Here is a 19,765-nt window from a genome sequence, read left to right as displayed (position 1 = left end):
TACTTCACTGACACAGAAAAATAAGCAGAAGACTTGATTTTAACAGAATGAATTCAGAAGGCTGTTTAACTTTTTCATAGCCACGTCTGAATAAGCAAACTGCATGAAAAAGAATAACCCCAGGAAGTTTCTTTCTACTTATTATGATGACATGCTTCCCTCCTCCCTGTCTCCAAATCAATGAGAACTTGTATTTTAATAAGACTATATCAAGATGCATTACTGAAGCATTATATTTATACCGATAGAAACATCGAAAATTATCCTCAGTCCCTAACAAACACTCTTCAGCATAATTCAATTATGTTGGCCACATTACAACAAATTCATAAAAATAATCTTTATAATGCTAATGCTGCTAAGTCCATAAGCACAGCATACCACTGCGGGACAAGTTGTCTTCGGAGTTACACCAAGGGAAGGATAGGGAAATAGCAATACACTCAATTTTTCTCCTTTCCAGGATTATAAAATGCTTTAACTTGCCTGTCAGGTGACATAGACAGGCAAAGCAGTCATGTAAGACAGATTCATTTATTCTTAACAGACAGATGACATAAGATTTACTAGAAACTTAATTCATCTGAGAATTTTGTGGGATCCATCAACACCCAATATTACTGTTCTGTTTTTACATCACCTGCATGCCATTAATTTTTCATTCAGCTTCACTCTTTTTAAGTCTTGTAAGAGTTGTTTCTCTATCTCCCCATCCAGAAAAGCATCCTTCTTCAGATTCTTGAACACATGTACAAGTATGCACGTGCTTACGTTCCACTAAAATTATGGAATTATGTATGCTTAAGTATGATCTTATTTTCTGAAGAAGATGATTTGTATTCTAGGATACTATTTGGCAAAATATAATGTATAAAATAGAGACATGATTCTTGAGAACACATTTTGGTGAGCTTCCAGGGACTTACCTACCAGATGCCAAGCTGGCTTACAGATCTGGCCTCTATCTATTCATCCATCCATCACCACATTGCCTGAATGACTGATAATAAAAACTGATGATTCATCCTTGGTATGTTCTCTGCTCTGTCTTTGTCCTGTGGAAGACATTAACACCTTAATCATAAACTGCCATATTTCAGGCTAAGGGAAACTTACAGCATAAAGAGGGAAGTTTTTGTCTTAGTAGGTAGATGTTTATTCCTAATTTTTAGAAGGCAGAGATGGTTGGAAATGAAGTTTTCATCATTAGCTGATCTTTAAATGAGCAGGCATCCATGCTTATCTTCTCAAGTGTAAAATACCACCTGATGGCCAATGAAGAACATAAGCTATCCAGTCAGAAGATGCTCTCCTTTTCTGTCTTTTTAAATAGATCAGACTAGAAAGATCATTTTTCATGTCCATGTACTTAACAACTGCTATTCAATGTGTCACTGTTAATAGCATAAACATCAAGGACTTATCTCAGACACCCACAGGGAGGATGGGACAACTTCAGGTCTACCATGGAGGAAACAGGAAGAAGATTTATTTCAAAATATTGAACAATGCTGAGGGACCTTATATCCAACTTTATGTACTGGATTTACACGACAAGGGTTTGGTAGCAAGGTACTGCAGGGGTGGCCTCTGTGAGCAGAGCCCAGCAGCTGCCCCATGTCAGACCAGAGCCAGCTCCAGCCAGCTCCAAAAGGGACCCGCCGCTGGCCCAAGCTGGGCCAGGGAGCAACATTGTTTGTACCTCTGTGAGAACAGATTTAAGAACGGGAAAAAAATGGCTGGGCAACAAGCAACTGGGAGAGCGAGGAGTGAGAACCAGCCCCGCAGCCCCCAGGCTCAGCGCAGCAGTAGGGCAGGAGGTGCTCCAGGCAGGCAGCAGCAGCTCCCCTGAGGCCTGTGGAGAGGCCCCTGGTGGAGCAGGCTGTCCCCCTGCAGCCCATGGGTCCCACACGGAGCAGATCTCCACGCTGCAGCCCGTGGAGGAGCCCCCGGTGGAGCAGGTGGATGTGGCCTGGAGGAGGCTGCGGCCCATGGAGAGCCCCCGCAGGAGCAGGCCCCGGGCCGGAGCTGCAGCCCGTGGAGAGGAGCCCACGCAGGAGCAGGGGGTCTGGGGGGAGCTGCCGCCCACCCGTGGGGGACCCGTGCTGGAGCAGTTTGCTCCTGGGGGATGGACCCCGTGGTACGGAGCCATGTGGGAGCAGTTCCTGAAGAGCTGCTGCCTGTGGGCAGCCCCCGCAGGCTCAGTTCAGGAAGGACGGCATCCCGTGGGAGGGACCCCACGGGGAGCAGGGGCAGGGAGTGAGCGTGAAGGAGCGGTGGAGGCGAAACATCAGGGACTGACCGTAACCCCCATTTCCCTGTTACCTTGCGCTGCTCGGGGGAGGATGTGGAAGAGGGTAAATGGGGGAAAGGCGTTCTTAGTTTGCTTTTGATTTCTTACTGTTCTAGTCTGCTAGCAATAGGCAATAAATTACATCAATTTCCCTACATTGAGTCTGTTTAGTCCACGATGATAACTGGTGAGTGATCTCCCTGTCCTCATCTCAACCCTTGAGTCCTTTCCATCATATTTTCTCCCCCCCTTTTTTTTTTTTTAATTTGAGGAGGGGGAGTAAGAGAGCAGTTGTGGTGGAGTTCAGCAGCCCAGCAGAGTAAATCCACCACAATTTATAACAGCTTAGCTCTAGTGATGCTCCTGAGTGCAAGCAGATACAAAATCTGGAATTATCAAACCAGTCCTTGAGCATGAGGGACTCTCTACTGGAAAGCAAATAATCCGAAAGTATATAGAAGTCACACAGGACAAATCACCAGATATGAGAGCTTAACAACAAGGATTCAGCAACACTGGATGGGTGAGGGGGAGCAAAAACCAGCTGTTTTTCCTCTAGATACAGTACCATTCATGCTTGGGTGAGGGTCAAACTAAGATATTTTGCACAGTTCTGTTGTTCACACACTTAAAAGGTTACTGAATGATTGGTCAGGAACAGTGAGATCAGTCACTAAAAATTATTCATGAGCTGAAAAAACCTCTTTTCAGTGAAGGCTTTAAGAGCTCAATCTGCTTAGCTTATCAGTGAATGAGAGGCAACTTGATTACAGGAACAAAGCATCAGGTACAAAAGCATTCCTTGATTTAGTGGACACAGTAAAATGGCTTTAATATTTAGCTGTGATTTGTAAAGCAGAGCCAAGTACTACTGAGTTACAAAACATCAGCTTTCTATTGAATGTATGCATTACGGTAGTTTCAGTCACACAATCACACAACATTTTCTTCTAGAGGAGACTTCGCTGAGCGTGCAGGATAACTGGTGGTTGTTTGGTGAATGTTTTATTCTCTTTATTTGTGGCCCCACAACTCACTTGTTATACGCCATTTAAACCTAGCACCAAACATAACTCTGCTTCTTTCTGCATTGACTTTCATTTGGCTGTCACTTTAACAGCCTATGAATGTAATTCAATGAACTGAAAAAGATACAGGAAGATAAAAGCCCTCATAACACGCATGTTATACAATGCTTTACCTGGACAAAGGGCAATTCAAATCCTACCTAAAATTTCTCCTTCAAGTGTTCATAAACTTCTAATTACCTAAGCTAAGCATTTTCTACTGTGGTAGAAGCACTGACAAGCCTTTTCAAGCTTTTCTGAGGGTTACTTTAAAAATTATTTTAAGAGTGGAAGGCCAAGATCATCTTCAGGTTTGAGTGGGTTTGTTTCCACCACATAATACTGTTGTGCAGACGATACTCCAGATCCCCCAGCACATCAGGAACCAAATGGCTTCGGCAGGTTCCTGGCAGCCTCTTCCTCTCAGTACCTGCATTGTAGCTGCTGCAGGGTCTACCCATACTTTTACATGCAACTGTTCTACACAATAGAAGCTCCGAGGTCAGATGCCTTTTCAAGGAGACTCTGATCAGGTCACTGCTTGTGAGTCACCAAGGGTGGAATATTTCCTCTCTGTTCATAGCAGCACATCTGCATGAGGTTTACAGATTGGCTATCCATATATCATCTGAAATGGGATTTTTGTCTCTTTGCTGTGAACTGCCTGCCAAAAATGGTTCCCCTGCCTGGAGCACCACCTGCCCTGAAACTATCACGGAAAGATTTGGGTTTTCTGACCAACACCTTTTGCTACAGATGTTATTTGAATGCTTACAATGGGTTCCATAAAGACATCAGAAGCCTTCAGCCCCTAACCAGGCCACACACTGGGAAGAACTGGAGCACACAACCTCACACTCACATTTTTTTCTGGCCAGGCCTCCACCAGCCTGCCCCTGATCCAGTACCACCTCAGCCTGACTCCTCACAGGTAGCTAGCTCTCTCCCACCATGCTCTGTGAGACCAGGGCTATGTCTCCATCACAGGCTGCGCATCTAACCCTACCTTGCTCCTCACTAGAACCCCAAAAACACCTTTTGCCTTTTTTCAGGTTTTTCTACAGCTGTTCTCAAACCTAGACTGTTACATCCCTTTCTTTCTGCCAGGTTGCCATTTCTCCTTACAACCTAAGCAACTCCCAGCTGAGGCAAGAAAGCTGAGATATCCATATGTGCCCCTTCCAATTTCAGTTCCTGAACATGGCAGCACCAGTACTAGTAATCTTTATAGACATTGCTTTCAAAACAATACATGCCTACAAACCACTTGTGACCCTCTGAAAGTCTTAGGTTCGTAACTTTGCTACACTCCAGCTAAACTTCCCAGAAACTGCAGGAGACATCAGGAAAACGTGTAATGAATTTCAGGTCTCTGCTCAGCGCTTTGCAGATGCTGGAGCATCACAGGTTTTCATGCTACCTGGATGAAACTTACATTGCTGCTGTGCAATTTAAACTTTTACTGAATGTTTACATGGATCTTGTCTGGTGAGTTAGTAAAGATTTCTATCCATTTGCCAATTTACTGAAGGTAAACCTTCACATGAACAACTATCCACCACTCACTGCAAAATAATTTAGCGTAAGCCCCACCAGACCTGAAAAAATAGATTAAACTGTGAAAGAGATGTGAAGAGACTGTGAAAGAGTGAAAAAGATAAAATGGAAAAAGGAAAGTTATGCTTAATGATGGTGGTTTTTGTGCCTAAACTGCTGTGCTGCATCTTCTCTGCAGGAAAAGAGTGAAACCACAAAGGATTTGGGTTAAAAAAATGTAGAGCTGCAGTAGGTTAAAAGCTGCACATCTTTGTGAAAAAAGCTTGTACTTTTTTTGTGTGTCATTGCAAATGAATTTGAAACGTAAGTTACATTTTCGGGAGGCCTTGGTTCTTTGCAGCTTACAACATCATTCTCACACTTGAAAATATTTTCTTTATATTGGAAAGTCACAACTATTGTATGGTAATGTATCATGTACCTATGCTAAGGTACACATCTGCCAATATTCCATTACTGTTGGAACAGCAGTTTATATCGGATATAAGTGTTTCAGCACACATTGCATGCAAAGGCCACAGGAGAATTTCCTGAGCTTTGCTCTCAGAGGATGCCTGGTACTCCTTAGCAACCTTGCTGGAAGGACTGAAATCACAACCCCCTAGGCAGCAGGTGATAAGTGTCTCTGTATACCTGAAATAGCTGCTGGCTACAGCAAGCATACATACATCTCCAGCAAATCCACTTAACATAGTCATCGAACCTAAAATATAGACGAACATATATTAAACTGTTACTGATTTAGGCAGGAGAAATAGTGGTGAGTGGCATATCACTGCTGGAGTGCAGAGTTTTAGAGGCCATTGTCATGACAATTTGAGAAGAGGATTCCTGTAAACCTAGTTTGGATGGAGAGGCATCCGATCAGGAAGGTGCGAAATGACACAATCTGAGACAGGATCTAAGCGCTAGAACTGCTCAGACCACTAGAAGCCCTTATACATGTTAAGCTACACTATGGGACACATCTACAGCCAGCTGTCTTGTTCCTTTCTGGTACTGCCTCAACTACTGTATTTCCCCCACCCTAAACTTCATCAAGGGGAGTCTGCAGTTGTTCCACATGGAATAATTTCAGGACTGAAATGTCATGTAGCTGTGTAACCATAAACATTTTGCCTGTCGTTTTAGCTTTTAAAGCAGGATTGTATTGAGTTCTGATGTTTCTCTCACTCTCTGCCATGCAGCTAAGGGAATAGAAGTCCCCAAGTCTTTATTATACACAGCTGACCTTTTATTTCCTGCTAGGTGCATTCAATTTCAGATAGCCCAGGGTATGGTCTTGAAATACTATTTTCTATCATGCTAAACTAATCCGAGGTCTACATTTTTACACACTTAATAAACTCAAGAGTTTGCTTTTCAGTGTTGCATGAAAAACAGAGGTCGTTCAGAAGGTTATAACTTTTTCCAACAAAACAACTGTCGTGATACTTCTGCAAGAAGCAAAGGACAAACACTGATAAACACTGCGCAAGTCATTGCAATCCAAATAAATAAGAAACTCCAGAATTTTTCTTTTAAGAGATCTGAATTCTCAATATAAAATTTAAATGAGATATCATAGCAAATAGATACAGTAAAAACACTTAACCTTGATTAACCCTCATTTAAAACTTAATTTCAGTCATACATTTGCAAGAAAAGAAGGATGAATTTTATATGTTGCTTGTGCTCACGATTGCTGAAGAGAGCTGTATCTTCTCTTTCTACCCAACAACATATTTTCACCTTGTTTACTGAAACGGTATTTGTAGCCCCACCTTTCATTCAATAGTCACTATTTTTTATGTCTCTCAAAAACTTCCTCCATTGATACTTACTTAGCTTTGGGGTTCCAATATCCTGATATTTACTTACATAGTTTTAAATCTCAAAGGATCTGATATTTAGATCACTTGTTACTTAAAATTTCAGTTCTTGTCTATCCATCAATAACTATGATGGGCACACCCTCCTCAACTCACACACCGGTCCCAGTTTGTTTCTTGTTCACATCTCAGAAGATCCTGTTCAGAGGGTCCTCCTGGCTGCATCCATGTTATGGTAGAACGCCGCCCTGGACCATCCACTGGATTATTTCCTAAATCACTCATCAGTGAACCACCATGGCTGCTCCTTAGGATCTTATCATGCAAGGATAGCCATTCTGTTATCATTGGGAAGTTGCTCTGAATTTCCAACTCCTGCTAAAATGCGTGTGCTACAGACGCATATATGTACAGACACTACAAGCACTGCTCAGGCAACCGTCCTGCTCATGACCTTCCCATTGTCCCACTGACATTACTACCTCAAGAGCACAGAATGGCTAATTCTTGTCTAACTTTGGCTGTCCAAGAGAAGCAGATGTGATGTTTTGGCATCTCTACCATCTTACCTCAACTCGGTCTTCTAACGGGGATTGACTCTGAATGCTACAAACTCATCTGGCATAAAACCTTTTCGCTACAGTTACTCCTAAAACCAAGCAGCAATTTCATGATTACTCCTCAATATCAATGCTTTAGCTCTGTAACAAGTAACACATTGAAAAACTACCATCCTATTCCGCATTACTTTATAAAGCCAAACAAATTAAACTTCGTGACCCCACGATTGCCAGGCGGGGGCAAAGCATATTTTTACAGGGTGGGTCACGGCAGCGGTAGTAGGAATTCTCTTGTCACCAAGGGTAATCCTGGCAGGGCTGCCCTCAGGGAGGGGGTCCAAAGCTGAGCCCCCCGTTTGCAGAGCAGGGTGCTGAGCCCGGGGCGCTTCCCCGTGCGCCCCCCTCGGAGCCTCGGCCAGGACATCAGGTCAACCCGCCGCCCGACGGCACCCAGCGAGCCGCTTCCATGCCGCTTCCATGCCCCTCACCGCCGCCCCTCGGCCGCCGCCGCCCGGTCCCTCAGCCCGGCGACCCCCATGTGCCGGCCGGGGAGCGGGGCGCCCCTCGCTGCGTTACCTGCCTGGGTGCCGCGGCGGCGGGCGGGCGGCCTCGGGAGCCGCTTCCCCTGCGTGTCGGCGCGGCCGCGGGCAGCCGGCTTTGTTACTACTCGGAGGAGCGGCGGCTCGGCGCCGTCGCTATAGAAACTGGCTGCGCCTCGGAGCGGGGCCGGCGAGTGGCGGGCGGGAGGCGGGCAGCGGGCGGAGGTGTGGGGTGAGGAGGGAGGGAGACGTTCATTCAGGAATATCCTGGCCTCTTCCTCCTCCTCCACCTCTTCCACCTCCTCCTCCTCTACCACCACCACCCTGCAGCCAGGCACCGCCCCGGCCCGGCCTTCACCCTCACCTCAACGTGCCTCCCGGAGCCGGGAAGGGGCTCTTCAGCCCGTTCCTCAGGGGAACAGTCACCCCAAAGCACGCCCGCACTCCCACCCGCTCGGGGAGCAGCCCCTCAGACACCCCGGGGCGGCCGGGGTGCTGGGCGGTGGGTGCCCGCGCCATGAAATGTCGGGGGTTGACCTGGACTCCCACCACCCGGCCTTCATGGCCCCTTTGGTCTGAGGCCTCCTAACTTATTTACATTTCATTTTATAAGTGATTTAGCTCCGAATCCTCTGGTGAGAAGCTGCTTTCGGGGTCTGCTGGGACCCCTGAAGATCATCTGTCAGAAGTGAGAACTGAGGATGCAGTTTTTGTTCACTGCTGCCTGTTTCATCTGGTGGCCTAAGGCATGGGGAAGAGCAGGGCTGGCTGTCCTGGGTGCTGTGCAGGCAGGCAGCAGGAAGGGAAATGTGTGTGGTAGAAAGGAAGAGGAGGGAGAGGACAAGCATGAATCAGGATAAAATGGATAGTGTTCATCTGCTTGGCCAGTGCAGCAGTGCCTGGGAAGGATAAGCTTGGGAACTTATGCAGCTGCCCCTTCTGGCAGGGGTCTTAACGTTTCCCTCATGGCCAGATGGATGGGAGGTATTGTCGGGTCCTGACACTTTGAGTTTTCAGGTCTCTTTTGTTTTACCTGGAGGACGGCATGCTTTCCCACAGTCTTCTCCATGTCACAGACACCCATCTTCATGTCCTTTCTTTCTCCCTGCTTTGCACAACAGGCAAAGGCTGAGGCAGTTCTTCCCTCTTTCATTCTTCCTTTCCTCCTCGTCTACCGAAGGCTCAGTGGTATTTGTTTGTTGAATCTATTTTCACACAATTTCTCTCAATAATAGTAAAGTTGATAAAACATCCTCCAAAGTGAAAGATGGATCTCTGGTTTATATAGATTAAATTGGTCTTCCAAGTTTACCAGACAGAAGAAACCCAACACGCGAGATGCAGATCAGAGACTGCATTATCAATCTCAGCTACTGCCACTGCTAAGCTACTGGGGATGACTATTAAGTATCAGCACTGCAAGTCACTGTGAGCTGATGAATCTGTGCCAAAAGCTGCTGGCACACTGCAGAAATACTCTTTAGGAAGAGTTTGCCAAAGACAAGAAAGACTCCCCCCCAGGAGCTCTTCACAAAACACGGCGCTTACAGCAGAACTGCTGGCAGATCACAACACAGCCAAATGACAATGACAGCGCAAGTGAGGGAGACGGAAGGTTGGGTATAAAAGACAGGGGGGTCACCACATTATTTATCTGTCTAATTTGCATGCTAAATACTAATTCTAGAGTTAAAAGAGATAAGTCCAGTCAGAGCCTAGCACAGCTGAATGAAATAATTTACCTTAGCAAATCCACTTTCTCTGAGGTGTAAGAAGCATTAGAGAAATAGAAGACCTGCCACATGCTGACTCCTGTAGTGTAAGAGATGTTCTGCTCCTCTTTACTTTATATAAAATATTTTCATCCTTTTAATCACATGGGAGAGCACTATTGATAATGAATATGTTTCTTTAAAAAGCCTGAATTCTGGAAAGGAATTTATATTCTAAAACCTTTTGGAAAAGTAAGGATGCTATTTAACTTAACATGTATTTTGAAAAGAAAGAGTTTTATCAACACAAATGTCGCTGAAATAAATGGTCATTGTTTTGACAGCAAGAAAGAGTGCCATTGATATGATGCCTATTCATTTTTCTTACAAAAGATTTTCATAGCACTTTCTTCCAGGTAGAAGCCCAGGAGAGGCTAGAAAAATGGTAGGACAGACTTTCTCTCTGGTCTTCATTGATACAAAGCACCTAAATAGTGATACTATTTCGCATGTTCTTAGGGCTTTTATTCTTCAATGCAGTTTTACACACATGCTTCTAAACAGGTTTCCTTCTCTAGGCTGAAAGTAATTAAAAAGATTTCCAGAAGGTGCATTTGAGACAATTGGGTGATATTTAAAGGACTTGCAAGCAGGCACAATCAGATGCATCTTATTCTTAGTACCGTGCAGATATCTTTGCCTTCTAGATTAATTTTCATATCAAGTTTATGATGATATTTTACTGAAAGAGATGAGCTTTTTCTGTAGATGGATGTCACCTGTAGCTTTAGGACAGACCCTTAGTTAGCTCACCATTCTCGTTCTTGTAAAGTATTTAACTGTTCTTTAAAACTCTACTTGAAATGTATTTAATTTTAACTAGCTTTATGTCGTTTGGAACCTAACTTTTGGAACACATTAACAAGGTAGGGCACTAACTGCAAATAGGCCAGTTTGATACTCAAACTCTTCGCAGTCGTGGTATTTCTATGGTTGGGGGGTTGCAACAGAAAAAAATACTAAATTCTTGCATTTCAGTAACTAATCACTATTGACGAACGTCAAAATTTTCTAACATTTTAACACTAAACTATTGTGCATTTGTGTTTTAACATTTTGTTCCCATTTTTCCCAGTTTGTGTTGAAGATAATACTTTTAAGTCAACAACTGGAATGCCTTCTGGCAACATTTTTTAGAGAGTGTATACTTCCATGGGGGAGGGCAAAAAAAAAAAAAAAAGAACATTTGAAAAAAAAAGTGTGCTGATATGTCCACTGCCAACTTCTGACTCAGTAGTGACATGTGCGTCTTTCTCAGCGTGGAGGATTTTTTCCAGTAACGCAGTGTACTGAAGGAGTTCATCGTGGAACATTGAACAAGCGTTAACATTCACAGAAGAACAGCTTTTGATGGTGTCCCCTCTCTCTTGCCATTTGTCCTCTCTCTGAACACCATTCATCCCACCAAATACTTATTCCATTGGACTATTTGTTCCCTGTAAGCAGAGCAAAGTATTCCTAGCACAGCACTAAAACAAATAAAGGATTCTTCAACCAAAAGAATTACATATGATCTTAGGACACTATACCGGAAAAAAAAAAAAAAAAAAAAAAGGTTGGTAAGATGTGGTAGAATTGAAATAACAATATTTAATACTTATATTAATTACCATTACTTATATTTTTATTAGGATTGTGGTGCAGCTGCACTGGTGAAGGACCCCAGTGCCATTGTATTCCCACAGAACAAAAATGTACATATTTTCTGCCCCAAGGAGTTTACATTAGAATTAAGTGTTTTTCCTGAGGGCCTGGAATACCATTTGTTACACATTTGTATAGTGGCTAGCACAATGGGGCCTAATCTAATTGTGGCCTTTTAGACATGTATAATGTACATTTTAAATAATGTAATAATTGTAATAATAATTCTGTCAGGAGACAATGAAAAGCCATTTTCCTCTGTCTATTGGCTGGCAGTCCTCTTGGAAATTAGAGACTTCGGTCCCTGGAAAATGAGTTGAATTGATAATTGAAGGAAGTAATAAAACATGAATATGCTATGATAGGGGATGAACCCCTAGGCTCCGGCTTTGTAAAAGAAAAATTTCCTTTCTGCAGGGCTACGTTACATTTTTTTACTATATTGAGGAAATACCGGCATAAGGAAAATGAAGTATCTGTAAATGCATTCAGACTTTCAGCAGATCCTTTAAAAAATAATTATCAGAGGTTTATAAAGGCGCCTTGTGGTGGGAGAGAAGGTACTGCTGAGCATTCAAAACTGCTGGAAAGCAAATATTAGTACTATTTGGTTGACTTTCAACATGACTAGGCTCATGTCTGCCCTTCACAGTGTAGTGCCATGCTGAGATACCGAAGCGACTCTAAACAAGGCAGCCAGGTCGCCCGCTGAGAAGCAGGCAGGGTATGAGTTGAAGTGTGGTGCTATACCATTACAGGCATGCTTGGCTGCGTTTGCACTCACTGTGGGGGGCAGCATAGATATGTCCCAAGGGTATGCACGTACAGGCTGCCTGTGACAACCTGGCATCTTGAGGAAATGTGTGAGTTAAAAGAATATGTTAAAAATATTATTGGTTTGTGAAGGGGTAAAATGGTATGGTAAAATGATACAGAACACATGCCGTAGTTTAATTTCACTTGGTGTGAAAGAGGCTCAGAGATAGTGAACAAAGACCTCAGCTAAGAAGCTGAACAAACACCACAGCAGCTAAAGGGATTAATGATTGGAAAACTTAAATCAGGCTGGAATATTTTGTGTTATTCACACAGCCTACTGGGATCTTAATTGAGCGCAACTGCTCAGAAAAAGTGATCCTGGCATTACTGTGGAAAGCTCAATGGACAGCAGTGTTTAGAAAGTGAAGAAAATGGTAGTGGGGAAAAAATCAGACTGGAAATATTATAATTCCCACAGATCAGTTATCTGCTACATCTTGAATTCTTTGTTCAATTCTGGGAACTCAACAGCAAAATAGATTTTTGCAGATACTGAAAGTATCTAGAGACAGGATATGAAAATGATTAGAAGCTAACAGAGAAGATTTTGTATATGGAGAAACTGAAAAGATTAAACCTGTTTAGGGATGGCATGAATAAGAGAGGACATGACAGAACTTTATAAAAAATAATGAATGTCAGGGAGAAGATAAAAGCTGCATTTCTAGTTCCATTTTTTCATAATTTAAAAACAAGAGTTCATCCGGTGGAATTAAAATGATACAAATTTTAAAATGATGAAAGAAAATATTAGCTATTAAAGTGAAAGCATTCAGCTACATGAGATAGAATTTAAAGAAAGGATTAGATTATATAAAACATGTATAAAGAAGGGATAGAAACCTTCACGAGGCCTGTAATTAAGCCAGAGGTACGAGGGACAGGGGAAGGAGCATTAACAGAAACTCCTCTTGGGCAAATTACTGAATTTCTTGAAAATTCTTCTGAATTATCTGCTGCTGGCCATTAGTGGGAGAAGATACAACAAATTGGCTCTCATCTGATATGCAGATTCACTTTCTCATCCAGGAGGGATTAACATTCCCCCCAACAACAGGCACACATTTGTGCCTATGTGAATATCCTCTCTGGCTGCACAGATCATAGATCATCGGAGGACTGCAATATTGGGAAAAGGCAAAGCCTTCAATTTAAACTTAGTTGCAAATCTGGCCTTTAGGGACTCGGGTATCTAAAGGCAAGTGATGGGTGTAGTCCTGTGTTTGGTCCATGCTCTAAGTAGTCTGCCAACCACCAGCTGATTCATATCTGAAAACCATTCAAATACAGTACTGCAACCTGCTATGTGGTTCGTCCTTAACCCACCTCAGAGCTGGGGTGGATTGAATTGTAACAGTTGTTGTTTTTTTTTTCCTCAAATAGATGCAAACTTAATAGTTGAAAACCAACAGAAGCTAGGTACTTTGGAGAAAGAACATTTCTATTCTTTTCATATGTTACAATCCCCAAACAACAAGTCACTTTCAAAATTTTAATCTCAAATCTTGCAGACATTAGTCCTACAGAGTCCCTAAATCTTACTGGTGGCATTGGGAGATTCTTTTTTTTATTTTTTTTTTTTGCCATAATATATTAGACTAACCCACTTTTGATACACATTTTTCATATAATGGTATTTCAGTGCAGCAACACACTAAGTCTGCCTGGCAAAAAAGCAAGGGCTTAAATACATCTTGGGAAAGATGATAATGTGACAAGACTACACATATCCCAAGATGTTTAGACAGCTGAAAACTACTTATACCTCACACAGACATTACTTATAGATGAACTTGAATAATGCTTAAATATGATGGTGAATTAATGATGCCAGTGCTGCAGAGCACTACTACACCTATTACCCTCTTATTTATAAACTACATCATTAAAACAAGTCCTCAGACTGAAACTATCTGTTCAGTACACAGGAATCACTATTTTTCCATGCTATTTGTGTGATAAACCAGACTGAGATTGTTCGAGTAGATTGACCAACCTGTACTACATTTTAACAGATTCAAAATGTGCCCATCTTTTCTTGACTCACACAAAAAAACAATTACTGTCTCACAGCTGGAGTCTGTGCAGTAATTTGGTACCAGCAATAGCTGTTTCCCTTTGCATTTCCCATCCACATCATGAAAGATGATGGCACGCTAAAGCAACTGCAGAAAAGTGTAGCAATTGCATTTCAGTAGTCATTTGCCACCAACACTATCTATGTAATGTTTTGTTCTGATTTTCTAAACTAGGATGAATTTCCATAAAAATGTTCATGAACCATTACTCCCCACCCCTGAACCCAAATAAAAGTAAAGGAAAAATACCAGTCTAATGGAGCTCAACTTTTCCCTGGGTTGTGATTCTATAACTGTAAGTGGCATGAAATTTGTAGATTTCACATTATGAGCTACCATCTTAGTTTTCTGTAGGTATACTAGTTAAGAGAGGAAGAACATATTCTGTATTATGCAAAGGAGTTGGTAGGGTAGTGCTAATTACATTGTGAGAGTAACAAGAAGCCCTAATGTTTACAACCTGCATTAATCACATTTTGCTGCTTCTTAAGGTTAAAAAAAAAAAAAGCTGCAGCTTTGGGGTTTAAAATTCTAAACCCTGAAAACCAATCAAAGACACTTCAGCTTTTCCTGTCAACTTTCTCTTTACTTTGAATTCATTCTTTTCTTGTTCATTTGTTAACTGCACATCGAGGAGTTAATGATGTATATAGTAAGGCCACTGCAGGCAGAATAATATTGAATAAATGTTTCTGCATCACTGAGATCTGTAAGCCCCCAACAGTAATTTCAAAATTTGAATCAATGATTTGTCATTAATTAATTACTACTCTCCTTAAACTAGTTTTGCAATATAATAAATTTAACTCGTGTTAAATGTTGCTTGCCTTGTGGAAAAAAAGTCCTTATGGTAATAGACTATTGGAGAACCAAAGTGAAAAGCAAAGACAAAATTTTTGAAGAGAGGCCATAATTCTGTGATTTGAAGTGAATCTGAGGGTAGGGAAAGAGTTTCAGAAAATTAGGCATTGGTTAGGAAAACAAAACACAACTTTGTAGTACCATTTGTCTGTGAGAGAGTCAACTGGTGCACTCTAACTTTAAATGGGAGACATCCTGTACTCCACTTTTTTCATTTAAAGATTTACCTGATAAGTATAAATAAATAAATAGATAAATAAATAAAAATAAATGAATAAAATAAATATAAAAATAAATTTAAAAACTGATGGGGGGGGCATAATCAATAAAATTCTTCTAAGGTTGTTTTCAGTATTTACTGTCCTGTTCCACAGCTTGTGGAGAGAGTACCATATACATCCACTATTAGACTAAGAGAGGCTGTACTTTTCTACTCATATATACATCCACTATTAGACTAAGAGAGGCTGTACTTTTCTACTCATCTGAAATAACTAGGGTTGTATTTAGAATTGTAAATCACACTTAATTTGGAGGGAAGTATAGAGTACCTATTTGAAAGAGAATTATGTGCATGATGAGCAAACAGACAAATGCCTCCTTCTGGAGCTTGTGCCATTCCCACCAAAGGCTGTTGTATTCCATGATAATGGTGGTCTACCAAATAAAATATGGGTAACCCAGTAGAAGATCAAGAGCTCCTGAAAATGTGAAAACTGGTTTGCTGAACAAAACTTCTTTTGAAAAGGATACAGCTCTTGAGTGTAAACAAGGAATGAAGTGACTTTCTTTATGGGGACACATAGATGTTTGGTTTTATTTTAAATGTTATGTTATTCCACTTGTTGACTATCTGGGACTGCTGGAGCTGTAGAGAATGGTATTTCATATTACACCTAAACAGTGGCAAACTGTTTCATGGCAAACAGGAGACAGCTCCCTCTATAAAATAAGATACCTTAATCTGTACCAAGTAATGTCTGACCTTATTAGAGTAACAATAATAATAATAACGTACTAAAAACTATTTTTAAAACATGATGCTTCATCTTCAAACATAACTTGGCATCTGACATCATTTATGGTTTTCATGTTTCAATGGCAGGTTGAAAAAAACAAAGCTATTTTATACAACTTCATGGCACCTTCAGCTTAGGTGTGATGTGGTAAGTTTTGGTTATGTGACCTAATCACACGTTTCAGGGAAAATTGCAATCATCACTGGGAAAAGCTCATTGACATGGATGAAAGCTAGGGGGGGAGGGACCCGGAAAAGGTAAAGGATGGTGGTAGAGACCCCATACAGTTTTATACTGAAGAGTTAAATAATACATGATTTAGCAGTTATCAGTTCCCACAATTTTAATCCTCACTGTCTGTAGTCACGTTGATTTTGCCCATGTCAATACTGGATAAGACTGTGGTGAGCTGCTAGCATCTGTCTTAACTATCTCTATCTGGAAACCTGTTGGCTTCCAGCAAGCAACACATTTCCCCACATTTGCATCAGAGACAGGTAGCATTTTCATTACATTTTGTTAAAGCTCTGTGGATCAAAGAACAAGCTGATGGCAGAAAAGCACATTACTCTCAATGCATTACTCATTTTAGCTTGGCTGTGTAACCCAGTTGTGTTCAAACTGTTGACACCTTGAAAGAGAAAGAAGAGAAAGGAATAAGAGATAGGAGGAAGGACAAAAATTAGAAGGGGACAGACAAAGCAAAGGGGGAAACCACAGCTTAAGTACAGTAGAGAAGGATCAGCATAGCATTGATATGGAGAGGGGAGGAAGGCTACAGAAACTGGGTAGCAGCTTGATGGGAGAAGCCATCAGGGTGGAAAACCAGTGTAGAGATTATTAGCACACACTCAGCTTTTTGGGAAAAGATGTGGAATGTGGCATGAAAATTCTGCTTCTAAGGAGTGTGAGATGAGCCTACTCTGGCAGGAGAGTGGGAGAATGGGACACCTTGTGTGAAAAAATACAAACATGCACATACATGAGGGAAACGAAGGCTGCAAACATGTGAAAGTAGAGGTGACATATGGGATGCCCGTGAATAAAAGAACAGAAGTGAGAAGCCTTGTCTGGTGCAGATGCCTCAAGGTGAAGGACTCCTGGAAATAGCAATAGCGTGTAATGAAAGTGCCACTTGTTGCATTTGAGGGTTACCATGGATTAATGTGAGATAGGTGTTGCGATAGCTATACCCAATGATACTTTATCAAGAGCCTCCTCAAACTGTATGGGAGACAAGTTGAGAAGCATCTCAGGGCCTGTCCAAAATGAGTCTTTAGTGCTGTTGCACTCAATACTTCAGGATGCAACACACCTCAGATCTTGGGGCAGTATCTGTGCCTCTGAGAAACAGCCCTAGGATCTTGATATGAAGTGTGGATTCCTCCAAAATAAATTGAAATCACCCACCATAATTAGCAGGGTTGTTTTCACACACACATAAAAAAGATATATTATGATATGCATTTGGACAGTATGTCACAGATATAACCAGATTTTCCAACTGTGTTTCCCTTGCATTTGCTCTTATATCCCCACCTTTTGAAAAATGTATAGTGAAACTACTGCCTAATTGAAAGGAAGAAAAACTAATAAGAATAAGCATTACACAAAGTAACATGACACTTAAAGGGTTAGTGAATTCTACTTCTCCTTTTCAAAGCACCCTTATCCCAGATAGATTTACGTATTCCTAGCTATTCCTCAAATATTAAGTATCATGTTATTATTAGTGTGATATTTTCTCAAGTGACAGAAATAGAAATAGAAGTTTCTATTACATCTCTATTATCCTCTCTTATAGGAAAAACAGTATTTATCCACTTTTAGGTCAAAAATATTATATCTACTAAGTATTTATGAATAAGAATAATTTTCTGAAAACAATCAAGTCACTGGGTGGATGTAACAAACTGAACTTCCATTAAAGTAAAGAAGATTTTTAAACAAAGTAGGAAGAAATCCCAATTCATTTATACGTATTTATTTAAAATATCAATCTACCAGATTTGTGGAGGGTTATAAGATATTGATTTTAAATACTGTAAATCTGGAAAGCTGACTCAGTCTCATTTAGAGGGAGTTTCCACACTTCAGTAAGAAAGGAAGAATTGCCTCCAGATGATGCATTTTTACATTTTGAAGGACAGTTCTTCTCTTTGAAAGCAGATTAGAGGTTTGCAATATTGGAAATAGACCCAGAGGAGATTAATCGAGAACAAGCAATTGAATGGGTCAATTATACAAAGCTCATTTAATCACAGGGTTTCATACTTTACCACTATGACAGAGAAGCTTATCATATCCTGTAGATGCCACCAGACACTTTGGCCTTACTACAAATATGATGTTATCACACTTGAAAGATTTTCTGTGGTCATTATTAGTATACAGTATGATTACATTGACAGTTCTTTGCTGCAATGGGTAATCAAAACTATTATTATTTTTTTCTCTGCTTTCTCCCTGTGCCTGTGAACACATCGATAACAGATTTAAATATTTTAAGGGTCAGTGGAGTTAACAGTTAAGCTGACTTTTGAGAAAAATGCCAGAACACTGCAATTCATCATACTCAAAAATTTTTACGGAGTGCAAGTGTTTGCTTATCTATTGCTAAGCCCAGGAAGCTGGATACATAGTGAAGAGGGAATGAAATAGGGCATTACGAATCTTTTGGCAGATAATACTGCTTTACAGAGAGGATGTGGCAAGCATTTCTGTAGGTATGTGTGTGGCTGTTTTTTGACGAGGGGATGAAGTGGGATTTCAAGAGCATCGCTGGTGAATGCTACACAACTGCATTTGTACATACCCATCTGTGCACTTTTACAGGCATCATTAAAAATCAGGATGCGCTTCCTGAGATTGCCCATCCAAGCGGGATAACCAAAAGAGAATAGTTTGCTAATTTTCCTCTGTACACCTGCAGTGTTATGTCTACAAAATGAAACATGCAGCATCTTATTCAAAATACATGTTGAAAAACAGGGCCTCTGTTACAATGAAAACTCACAGAATCTGGAAATGTTTCTAGCAATTTGCAGCTGGTGCCGTCAGCTGGAAAATTTTCTAGAAGCGTTACTGAAAATGCTATAATTTTTTGCCTCTATGTAAGCAGCATTAATAGTCTTTGACTGACTAGGAAGGCTATGCAGCGTGTTGTTGCCACCTAGAGTCGGTTCATCAAAATAGAAATTCTGCATGTTATTCTTTTGCCTCCACATAAATTAAAGGGAATCCTCCAACATACCCAGACAGCTCCCATCCTGCCACTTAGCGTCAGTTTTTCCACTAGGAAAAAAAAAAAAAAAAAAAAAAAGGTATATTTCCAACGTGTTATGTACCTCAAAGTGAATTTCTGGAGAATGCAAGCAGCCAGCAACCTTGTTTTCATTAGGGTCTGCAGATGGACCACTTGCCCCCATCAGTGATTTGATTTTGACCATCTTTTGACGGTGGAAGCACAGCTCTGTCTTTTCAAGAAACCGAACTCACTCAGGAGTGGTGTGTGCAACACAGTGCCAAGGCTAAGTTCATGGCTGCTGGGGTGTTTTGCTGGTAGGTAAAGCTGAATCTAGGGCCATGAAAAGAGTGAGCAGGTGAAACATGAATGTCCAGCGTTGCCCTGTTCTGAAATGGACCACTGGGAAGCCTGGAGAAATGCAGCTCTCTCCGTGTCTGCTCCTGCCAGAATTCCCCCACTTCTCTCCTGACTCCATTTCCCTTTTCCTTCTTCAGATTG

The 19,765-nt window shown here is 41.3% G+C and overlaps 1 protein-coding gene across 9 annotated transcripts in view; it reads right to left on the bottom strand.

The window, feature by feature from the left end:
• The window catches only part of RNF182 (ring finger protein 182), a 78,256-nt gene that overhangs the window by 23,296 nt on the left and 35,195 nt on the right, over window positions 1-19,765 (bottom strand). For 4 of the 9 annotated variants that reach the window (XM_080581045.1, XM_080581049.1, XM_080581046.1 and 1 more), the window contains exons 1-2: window positions 7,865-8,100; window positions 927-1,055 (exon numbers count right to left, since the gene is read on the bottom strand). Coding sequence is in view for 2 of the 9 variants with exons in the window: in XM_080581043.1 (XP_080437169.1) it covers window positions 970-1,055 (86 nt within the window). In the remaining 7 variants the exon portion in view is untranslated. Of the gene's footprint in view, window positions 1-926; window positions 1,056-7,864; window positions 8,101-19,765 lie in introns of those variants that run through there. The other 5 variants (XM_080581048.1, XM_080581047.1, XM_080581042.1 and 2 more) reach the window with 3 other exon arrangements.

Source organism: Anser brachyrhynchus, assembly GCF_964034855.1.
Source record: "Anser brachyrhynchus genome assembly, chromosome: 2".
In the NCBI taxonomy this organism is placed as follows: Eukaryota; Metazoa; Chordata; class Aves; order Anseriformes; family Anatidae; genus Anser; species Anser brachyrhynchus.
The sequence above is the reverse complement of the archived record's forward strand: the minus strand, read 5'-3'. Positions and strand labels throughout refer to the sequence as shown.